This window comes from Etheostoma spectabile, unplaced genomic scaffold, assembly GCF_008692095.1.
Source record: "Etheostoma spectabile isolate EspeVRDwgs_2016 unplaced genomic scaffold, UIUC_Espe_1.0 scaffold317, whole genome shotgun sequence".
NCBI classification, from domain to species: domain Eukaryota; kingdom Metazoa; phylum Chordata; class Actinopteri; order Perciformes; family Percidae; genus Etheostoma; species Etheostoma spectabile.
The window spans coordinates 43,276-55,056 of NW_022605584.1; the positions used below are offsets into that span (position 1 = coordinate 43,276).

Sequence of the window (11,781 nt, forward strand, 5' to 3'; positions counted from 1 at the left end):
AGTTTCTCCGAGTGCAGTGATGATAGACAGACTTCCTAGGTCTGAACATGAGCATGTTAACCTCCTTCTATCAGCCCAATATCTTCCGTTATTCCTTTTATCGCGGAGTTACAGCGTATAAACGAGTTTTGAGGTCAAAAGTAAACTTCATTAGCGGTCACATTTTTTGATTAGTATGAGGGTTTTTCATTTAAAGGTTTGACTACAGGCTCATTCGGTAGACCAGTTAGTGTTCTCCACAATCCCAGATTTCATATTTCATGCTGTTTACAGAGAAGCAAAACAGGCTGTAATGTCATATGTCCGTGTCGGGACTACGGTGGGGGGAAGTGCCAAAACAAATTACAAAGTCTGAAACACTTTTCAAAGATCGAGACAAAATACATTTAAAAAACAAATTAACAAAACGCAAAACACTTTAAAAGAACAAAACAAATTTACATTTTAAAAAACAATTAACAAGACTCAAAACACTTTTACAAAGAACCAAACAAATTTACATTTTAAAAACAAATTAACAAGACTCAAAACACTTTTACACTCCGAAACAAATTTACAAACGACAGATTCTTCACGGAAAGGGAATGTACCACACACCGGAAGTGACACGAAGTAATACGGAAGTGACAACGGGTTGGTGTTGGGGGAGCCGCTTTGTTAATTATGTTTAATTAAAAAGTGTTTCAACTGTCCCGGCTCTCCCCTACTTCGCGAGGATCCATAATTATCCAATGATACACATAGAACTCAAGCGCGAAATTTTTACAAAAGCGGGAATGCAATTCAGTTGCTCACAACACCGATTTGACCAACTGCACTATACGAACGCCGCCACGTCAGAGCGGCTAAAGCGTCTGAAAGCTTTCCCGTACTTTTTGACAAGCGTCCTTGGCGGGGCGGCCAGAGCTTTTTTGCTGCTCAAGTCGGTGGTGGTGTGAACGTACGGTTAGTCGGTCGGTTGGAGAGCAGTTGTGACCGGCACTTTACTTAAGAGTGTGCGTAAATGAAAGAGTAAGTATATCTGCTACTTCACTATTATATTGTATTTTTCTGTTAAACCAGCAGTTATTTGTGCTACTTAGCTAACGGGGATGATAGTTAAGAGTTTAAGAGGTTGCTACGCGAACGTTGTGCTAATTATAGCCACATTCATTCATGCTAGTTTCGAGCTTCGGCTCAGCCGGCGTCGAGCCAAAATATGTAACGTTGTGTTTAAACTCGTTTCTACGTTACTACTTGTTGTTGGGATTGTTCAATACTTTGTGGTTGTGTAGAACACAAAGTAAGTACTGTTAAATATTGTTATCTGTGCCGCGGTTGAGGCTTCTCTGTCAAGGCTTTGCTAGCTCAAACCGAACATAGCATCCGGTCGGGGGTTTTCACAATAAAAGCATCCAGCCGTTTAGTTAGTTGGAGGCTTTAAAGTGTATTATAGATGACAGGAAGTGCCGTGTATGTTATCGGTAACTTAATGAAAGGCATATAACAAGTGTTTGATTCCTTATTCTCTGTTTACATTATTAGAGTTAGAGATATATAGTCATATTCTGACTATTGTTTATTTATGTTTGGTAATGTATATTAGGTATTAAGGAGGAATGAGTGTATGCATATGTTTCCCTTATTCATTTGTATTTTATTTTCCCTCTTAATAGAAACCACACTCAGAATTACCCTCACAATTGAAGAAGAGAAAATAAATAACCAGAATAAGAACTACCTCTCAGCTCTTCATTTCCTACTCTGGAATAAGTGGCCTTAAGTGGTGTTCTGGCCGACACACCTGAGTGAACCTGGTGATAAACCATCACCTAGCACTAGCACCTAGACTGAGTGTCTACCCATTATCTTCACTTCAAGGAGCATGTGGCTTCAAAAGCTCAGTGATGTAGACTGGAGCTAGTCCATGAAGTATTTACTTTGAGCTGCTGTAGCACAGATATTTCCCCAGTGTGGATTTCACATTTCAGAAGCTGGAACTATTGAATTTGGGTTAATTTTGCTTGATTAATGACTTAATTATGAATCTATTAATTACAGTGACAACACAAAAGTAAAAGCAGAGGCAACCCATTTAACCCTATTGTTTTATTAATTTCATGAATGCTTTCTATAGTCATGCAAAGTTCAACGGCAAAGATAACATTAAACACATTCAGTACAGTTTTATTTTAAAAGAGGGTGTGACTTCTACAGTCTCCAAACCCCAGGCAGTACTGCCAGGTGAACAATACGGTGCCATTACTGGCACTGTATTTTGACGGGGAAAGTGACATGAGGGTGGACTTCAGACTCTCTAGAGGATCCTTCCACGGTCTGATGGCCATCCTCGGCACGGCGTGTGACCATGGCTGGGGACCCGTCATTGAGGCCCTCATCTTCTTCTTTAGGCTCGCCAGTGGTACCTCCGACCGCGTTGTAGCGAGGGCCTTTTCCACACCCCGGGCCACAAAACCAGCAGGAAGGTCCTTTCTCTTCTCCCCCAGGTCGTCCGTCTTCCAACAGAAGAGGACTTGCCTCATATTGGAGCAGGCTTTGCCTGGTTGGCCATGTCAGCAGCCTTCTGCAGAGTTGTGGGCAGCATTGATGGCTGCCACGTCCATGTGACGCCCCCAGCAGAGGACGCAGCCTGTTGCCTGAACAGAAAGATTTTTTTATTCTGTGAACCATAGGTGTGTCGGACCCTTAACTTTGATCACATAGGTACGTGTAAATTAAGTAAATGCCTTTGTGTCATTCCAAACTGCTACACTACTTGTGAAGTGAGAGAAACGGTGCTATACAAAGCAAGCACAGCATGCTGTGCGGATTGTGTGGAATGGGCCAAGGAGAAAAAAAACTTCATACTAAAACATGACAGTCAAAGATGTATTCCTTTCCAAGATGCAAGCATACAGAACTTTAGATTTGACCAAATTGATCTGTGTTACAAATGAATAGAAAACATAAAACCACACGAGCAGAACCAGACCACACTGCAGCAGCTGCTGGCATTTGGGATTCAATGTGTAGACCCGATTGAGTAAATGGGATGGGGAAAGGGACCCGGAGTTGATGATCCACTTCACTGCAATATTATTTTGAAGTCACTGAGCTCAGGCTTCACACTCTCTCCATTACCCATACGTCACACATGTGGGCAGCTGGCTGGACGACTCCATGCCAATTTGCACCAGATTGTTTTCTTGAGATATTGTTTGCATGCTGCTTCTCAGGTGAAATTAAATCACATCATGCTGTAGAAGAGAATAGAAAGCGGTATCATTCCCTCTCAAACTGAGGGGGGCATTTGATAAAGAACACCTCTCAGATATAAACAGGTTCATTTTCCAGCCATCGTTTTCATCTGTAATGATTCATATTGTTTAATTTATAATCTCATACAAAGAAAAATGAATTTAAAAATGCATCTACTGCCACGTTGGTAATAACTGTACATGTGTGCCGCTAGCCTACTGTTTGAATTGTGTGTATGTTAATGTAATTCCCGAGATTTTGGAATGCAACGCCCCTGAACATGAATTCTAACAATGTTTTTATACATCCACAGGCAATGGGCCAGGACTGTGCCTAAATAAATTCGGATGGACAGTCACATACATATCTAAATATATAGCTAAAGCTAAGGTGATTTGAAGAAAACTTTGTGGCCTATTACTATATTATTTTAAAAATATGACAATGGGACGTTTTTTTTTTTTTTTATTTATTTATCCTTTATTTAACCAGGTAATACCCATTGAGATTAAAAATCTCTTTTGCAAGGGAGACCTGGCCAAGATAGGCATACGTTAAACAAAACCATCTACAACCATCAGCTTGAAGGAATGCAGCATATAATGTGAAGATACAGTGATAACCGGATTTTAGGTGACAACACACTGAGAAACGCCCCTGCTTTGACAGACTGTGTATGTGTGTGTGTGTGTGTGTGTGTGTGTGATATTGGATTACAAATTAAACAGCTAAACGACATACTGATAAGAGGTACTCTATATGTGCGTTAGGCTAATGTTACGGATCCGGCCGGTCAGATCATGGAAATTTAAATTCTGTTTAATAGCGGGTGGGTGAAATTGTACACAGTTGACGGGAAGGGAAATATAATTGACGTTCTCTAAAATGTCAACATAGAGTAGCTGACGGACAGACAGCTTCACTTGTAAGTGCGTCTGGAGAGACGTTCGAGAAACAGCTGCTTAACTTCATTAGGATTATTTCAGAACCTAAAAGGTCTAGTCCTATTAGTTTAAGTTTAACTACAGGAGTTATAAATAACAATAATTAATAAAGAACTTTCCATTTCACCTAACTCATTTTTTGTGACCAAATGTTTTCATTTCAAGATTACAAACTACTACAAACAATATGCTGAGACATGATAACCTGTCCCTGGACCAATAAAAAAAAAAAAAAACACAGAGGAAAGACGGGAAGGAGAGAAAGGGTTAGGGTTAGGCAACTACCTCTATCTTTGTCTGGATGCAGTTTCTGCTTTCCACCTTTGTGTGGCGGTGTTGAGTTATAATTTTTAGCCTTGCTTCCCTGATAATTAAAGTCAACCATGACCAAAGAGCTATGCTGGCCATGTGACTACCTGACAGGAAACTAGTTCATTTTCTCTTCAAAAGCTAATACTGTAAATATCTCTTTCCTTGTCAAGGTGTTAAGGGTTGTTGGCACCATTTTCAGATTGGTATCTTAGGACTCAAAGCCTTCACTGGCCAATCAGAGGTGAGTATTGTGTTGTGACATCATTCAAACGCTATTAGAGACCTGTGAAGAGTCACAATTTGTTGTTGGCAAACAGCTTCAGCTGACTCCCTGACAACTTGATAAGAGCAAGTCCCAACCTGCCCGGCTCAGAGCACACCAGCTGAAATAATCTGTCTCAGTGCACGTGATATTTCAATCAACACATCATGACTTTGTCATTCAATGCTAGACTTGGTCAATTGTCCTTAGTTTGGCACTTCCATTTATTATTTATGGCATTTATTATTACATGCCATTTGTCTCATGGGGTTCAATCCCATTCCTTAAATTCAGATTGTGATTTGTTTAATTTTTCATGTATGACTGTGTTCCATTTACCTCAGAGCCCAGGCAGGGAATGATGGCACACCAGGGATGAATGAGTTGTATTTACAACTCAGATTTTATGTTGTGGGGTTAGCATTAGCCAGGTTAGCAATACCAGTTGATAACACATTATGTGGTTTTTTTATGCATACAAAAAGCTTGGCAACATGTCCACAGATAGAAGTTTGACAGGACCGTGTGTATGACACAGAAGTGCCAACGTTACCACAGATTACAAACTGTTGATGCATGGGGGCAGCCATACTGGATTTTGAACTCTGGGTACTGCGAGGTTGTCGGAGCTCGGAAATCCAAAGTCAGGGGGTGTGTTTCCCACTTTGACCTCAGAAAGACTTTTAGCCAATATGGCCAACATAAATTGACATTTGATGGGCCAATTCTGCTCTGTTTATCACGAGTTACAGTGGAACATTCCTCTTCTGCCGTATTACTGAAATGAATCTGATATTGCTACTGAACAAAACAACTTGTTTGGAATGTTTTTTCTGCATCAGTTTGATCCAATTAAAATGTAAGGATGTATTCACATCCATGTGAAATATGTTTTAAAAGAATTGATGGGACAAATTTAGCATTGGGAAGTTTTTCTTGTATACTTGGAATTACATCGCTCTTGTTCTCAAATATCTTTAATAAAAAGTGAAGTTCAATATTTACCCATCAAATTTTAACAGCGGCTTTAAGTTCTCATGTACTATTACAATAACAGCCACTGATGACAGGTGTGCTGCTGCCACATCCTGGTCCTAAGCAAACATGCACACACCTGCTCTGCTTTTACGAAGCACCTCATTAAAGGCACCATTTGGACGGGGGGGCACCATAAGTTGGGGTTTGATGATGAGGGGATGCTTACCTGCGGTAGTTCAAAGGAACAACAGGTGCGGTGGGAAATACAGTGAGGGACCGTCCACAAGTCACTACATTTTCTTTGCATTTTATAAGATTATTTTGTTAGACCTCTTAATGTAGGATGATGCCCCTGCATTAATTACCTACCTAATTACTTGTACTTTGATTTTGTTTTGATCGGACTAATGTACTTTTTCTTCGAGATGCAGGCCTTCTGCTTTCAGCCTGAGACCACAGCAAATATTTAAAAACGTCCAAAAAGACTGACAGACTTTAGAACTGTTGCAAACCATGTAAAACCTGAAACTGATTTATGTAACTTTTAACAGATCAAAAAGAATCAAAAAAATCTGTCAAATGAGTCATAACAAGAATATGTGACAGGAAAGATGCACTGTGTAAGGGGCACCCCACACCTATGAAGCTAAGTTCAGACTGTGTCCGAAGCATTTGCTAAATGCCAGTGTCAGCTTGTTTAATATGTCTGCACTGAGCTCATGGTGAGTCAGAACACTTCTCCAGGGGAGCAGTTTGACAAAAAGGTCAGTTTGCAATACAGAGGCAAGAAAAACTACATCATCTGTGTTGGAGTCATTAAAGTTCAGAGGGAAGTGAGAAGGGCAGGGAAAGAGAGGCAGGTGGAGAGAGAAAGCAGCAAAGGCCGAATTTAGCAAGACGCAGCTTTGAGCATTCAAGGAAATGTGTGCCCTTCATTGACCTGATATATCATTCTGATGATGAAAGCATTCCCAAACTACACTCGTGTCCAGTCTATAGACCCAATCACAACGTTTGTTTACGATAACTGCCAGGTAAAAAATAATCCTGCATTCGGTAAAAAGGAGCTGAGCAAATGGGGGCGAGGACCAACTGGAGATGCTCTCATCTCATTCATCTAAAATGCATGTTTGATGGTGTCATATCTTAAAACTTTCATTGACTTTAGGTCGGAGAACTAAAGTACCTGTTGGACCACAGACAAAAAAAAATGACACCACCCAAACTAGCAATCAGTCTGACAGGCAGTGAGATGTTGCTGTTAACGTTAGATTTGGTTTAACAAAGACGCTAGCAAAGCACCACAGTACAGAAAATAAGCTGCCCATCTACTGAAATGAACTGCCATGTGTGTACCTGGGAGGGATTTTTATGTTAGCGCAAAGTCAGAGTGATTCACTCCGTCCTGTTGGCTGTTTTAGTCAGTTACATTTATCATTTCAATTCAATTCAATTTTATTTACAGTATCAATTCATAACAAGAGTTATCTCAAGACACTTTACAGATAGACCACACTCCGGAATTTACAAGGACCCAACAGTTCTAGTAATTTCCCAGAATGCCTTGCATCAATAGAGCCTAGGGAACATGCCTGGACTTGATGCTTTAGGCTGGGGGTAGCCCACTCAAGATAACATCAACAGTGGGAGTTAGCACACAAACAAGTCAAGCAGGGATGGCTAAAACATTCAGTTAGGAATCAAAATCTTGGCCGGACAATATTTTAGATTTGCTCAGGCTTAATTTTCACTGTTCTGATTTTAAACTTTGTCCTAATTCTGGCTCAAAAATCTGCCGTTTCAAATTAGGATATGCACGACACATACACACTAAAAACTCCGGGGTGTATTTTATTGAGTTATTATATTATCATGGCAACATAGTTCATAATATGAACAATCCCTTGTGTGTTGTGTACGTTATGATAAAACAGTATTTGTAGAAGAATTAAAGTGACACACCCTCTAAACATGAATCAACTAAGAAATAAGTTTATATTACAAACTTGTCCCTATAACATACACATCAGTCTGCCATAAATTTAGAAGAGGAAGAAGACACACCTCCTTTCCCCTCCCCCCATTGTCTTTTTTCTAATATTGTTATTACAGTGTGACCTAAAATAAATAGGTCCAAGAGTCTATTTGTATTATATAGATTTTAATTCAATGCAATAAAAATGTAAAAGTGCTTAAAGTGTGTAATATAACAAAAATATATTACACACACAATAAGATAGGTTATTTTTCACCCAACTTCTGGGTTAAAAAGGGAACAACCAACTTCAGGGTAACATGGTGGTCCAATGGTAAGCACTGTGGTCTTGCAGCAAGAAGGTTCTGGGTTTGAATCCAGAAAAGGGATTGTGTTATTTTAACTCAACATTTGGGTCATGTATTTAACCCAAAAGTTTAAATCCAGTTTTCTGGGTTGAAATAACCCAGAAATTAGTTGGTCCCTTTTTAGCCCAGAAGTTGGGTCAAAAATAACCCATTTTGGACCCATAATGGGTCAAAAAAGAGTTTAGTGTGTAGGCTAGCCTACCTTTATCAGAGAATCAGTGCCCGTTAAAATAGTTTTTATGTCGTAGTAGAAGTAGAAGTAGTTTTGAGGTTCAACACTTGTACATGCTTGTTTTAAGAACAGCCCACAGAACATCTGCCCATTGTCAGACTGAGCTTTGAAGGAGCAAAGAGCTGTCATAACAGAGCAATAAGAGCTTCACCAGCTCAAAACAAAAGTTAAAATGTCCTACTTTTTGAAATGTAAACCAGAAAGAGCATCCATGTCAAGTCCATACTCTGGAAAACAACCAAATCTGTAACATGTCATTCATCTAGGAGAGATCTTTTGATTGTGGCTGGTAAACCTCTTGATGTTGTTAGTTTGGGACCCCGGCTTCTTATTAGATACAAACTCAAACAATGTCGTTTGAATGGGGAGAGTGATGACAAGCCTTGTGAGCTTAAAGCAGAAAATCAATACTCAGCAGCTGATGTAGCCCTAAACAGTGTTTCACAAGTGTTGTCAGCCAGAGCTGCCATCTCCAACTCAATATTCCACAAATGAGAAGTCACTGGTTGGTTTTTAAAGCTGCCAGATGTGGAAAGGTTTTAGGGTGCTGAGCTGGGCTGAGAATAAGCTCATCACAAGTCTAGTCTTGGAACCTTAATTAGAGGAAAGTCGGGACCTGATGGGTCCCAGCCAGAGTTTGCCGGGATTGTCTTTTTTCTTTTTTTATAACTTTTGGACATTTTCACTTGAGAGCAAAGCAGTCAGTTGGGTCATCAATATGTCCAGGTTTTTTTTGTTGTTTTTTTATAAATCAGACATAAGTGGCAACCCTAGTCCCAGCCCCCATGCTGGAACATTCACACAACCTTTTTAAAACTACGTTTTACCACTTGTAGTAAAAAAGAATGGATCCAGTTCTCCATGCTTGTAGTCTGATGTGTAGGCCTAATAGTAGTTCGGGACTGACTGAGTCTTTATCAAACGGATCACTTGTTGCACTCCTGGCCTGAACGTCTCCCTCCTTCCCTGGCCCACATTTGAATAGCGTTTGGCGGCAGATTTAGAGTATTGGGGCTGCTCCTCTAACGGCCTATTTGCATGCAGGGCGGGACCCTGTCTGCTAAAAAGGGAGTTTTCTCCACCACAGCTTTTCGCGCGGTGGCACAGGTAATATTAGCGCCACTGATTTCACCCCCCCCCCCCCCATCTGTCTGTTTCAACCGCAGGGCTAATTACAGCCAGACAAAAGCCTGGCTGATTAGGTTAGGGGTATGAATAATGGCTGTCTTGGTGCGGGGCTTCACTACTTGACGCCGCTATCCGTTGGAGAAGCGGGGGGGGAGGACCTCTCAGCTGGAAGTCAAAGATCGTCTATAAATACGACGAAACACTCGTTTGCAACAGAAACAAAATCAAACAACAAAACTCCGACCAGACGTCATTAGTATTAATATAGCTATGCTGTTTCTAATAATAGTGGGTTTTTAACGTTATTCACAAGCATACATTTGTTTTCACTCATCTAAAAGTAAATATGAATCACAGTAGTAGATAGATAGATAGAAGATGTTTATTGATTCCCAAGAAAAATGGGAAATTCCGGTGTTACAGCAGCAAAAACAGTCACAAAGCACAAAATATAAAATAAATGAAATACTAGGAAAAATATACATACATACAATATACATGAAATAATATACGAATAAAGTAAAAAACAAATATTTGAATATGTACAGGATGGGGAACAAAAATGTGCAAATGCTAAATAATATGCTAAAATGTAAATGTAAAAACCAAATGACCAGGTTGCATTAGTGTAGTAGTTGGTGTCCAAAAGTCTCATCTAGCAGCCAGTGATGATGTAAGAGTGTTATTGTTGTGGATGAATGATTTCCTGTAGCGGTCCGTGCGGCATCGAAGCTGTCGGAGCCTCTTAGAGAAGCTGCTCCTCTGGTGGACCAGTGGGGGGTGGAGAGGGTGGAGCTGTGCTCCTCTGGTGGACCAGGGGGGGTGGAGAGGGTGGAGCTGCTCTCTGGTGACAGTGGGGTGGGGGGTGGAGAGGGTGGAGCTGCTCTCTGGGACCATGTGTGGGGGAGAGGGGGAGCTGCTCCTCTGGGGACCAGTGGGGGGGAGAGGGTGGAGCTGCTCCTCTGGTGGACCAGTGGGGGTGGAGAGGGTGGAGCTGCTCCTCTGGTGGACAGTGGGGGTGGAGAGGGTGGAGCTGCTCCTCTGGGGACCAGTGTGGGGTGGAGAGGGTGGGAGCTGCTCCTTGTGGACCAGTGGGGGGGGAGACGGGTGAATGCTCCTCTGGTGGACCAGTGTGGGGGGGAGAGGGTGGAGCTGCTCCTCTGGTGGACCAGTGGTGGGGTGGAGAGGGTGGAGCTGCTCCTCTGGTGGACCAGTGTGGGGTGGAGAGGGTGGAGCTGCTCCTCTGGTGGACCCGTGTGGGGTGGGAAGGGTGGATGCTCCTCTGTGGACCAGTGTGGGGGGGAGAGGGGGGAGCTGCTCCTCTGTTGGACCAGTGTGGGGGGAGAGGGTGGAGCTGCTCCTCTGTGGACCAGTGTGGGGGGGAGAGGGTGGAGCTGCTCCTCTGGTGGACCAGTGTGGGGTGGGAGAGGGTGAAGCTGCCTCTGTTGGACCAGTGTGGGGGGGAGAGGGTGGAGCTGCTCTCTGTTGGACCAGTGTGGGGGGGAGAGGGTGGAGTGTCTCTGTTGGACCATGTGGGGGGGAGAGGGTGGAGTGCTCCTTGGTGGACCAGTGTGGGGTGGAGAGGGTGAAGCTGCCTCTGTTTGACCAGTGTGGGGTGGAGAGGGTGGAGCTGCTTTGTTGGACCAGTGTGGGGTGGAGAGGGTGGGGGGGTTCTCCATGATAGATAACAGTTGTTTCAGTGACCTCTCTCCACCACAGCTCCATCGGTCCTGTTTGCAGCCGATCACGGAGCAGCCTTCCTGATCAGTTGTTCAGTCTGTTTTTGTCGCGGCTCCGATGCTGCTGCCCCCCCCCACCCCCCCCAGCAGATGGCGGAGGAGAACAGAGCGCTGGCCACAACAGACTGGTGAAGATCTCCAACATCCTGCTGCCGTTGAAGGATTCTCAGCTTCCTCAGGAAGTAGAGTCTGCTCATCCCTTCTTGTAAACAGCAGTGCTGTTGGTCTTCCAGTTCAGCTGCTGTCATGTTGACCCAGGTATCTGTACTCTCCACCATGTCCACGGCACCTCCCAGGATGCAAAGGGGCTGCGAGCCGTTCCTTCCTCCTGAAGTCGATCACCATCTCTCTGGTCTTATCCATGTCAGCAGCAGGTGGTTCTTACCAGACCACTCCACAAATTGAATAGTAATTGAAATGTCTGCATTTGTTAAACTGTTTGCGTAATTCTATGATCTGTCATATTCTATATGATCTTTCTTGCGTACATTTTAACTCCTGATATTATAATTATTAATTAAATTTGTCAGTTGGTCCAAATAAACTGATCCTGCAGCCTTTTGTGGTGACGTAGGCCCACTGGGAAATAGTAGCAGAGTGAGACCT

General features: G+C 42.6%; 1 protein-coding gene across 1 annotated transcript in view; it reads right to left on the reverse strand.

Annotated features, from left to right (window-relative positions):
- Positions 1–2,238: 2,238 nt before the first annotated feature.
- The window catches only part of LOC116686149 (uncharacterized), a 25,621-nt gene continuing 16,078 nt past the window's right edge, over positions 2,239–11,781 (reverse strand). The window contains exon 3 of the mRNA XM_032511117.1: positions 2,239–2,636. Within this exon, the coding sequence (XP_032367008.1) occupies positions 2,242–2,636 (395 nt within the window). The 3' untranslated portion in view covers positions 2,239–2,241. The remainder of the gene's footprint in view (positions 2,637–11,781) is intronic.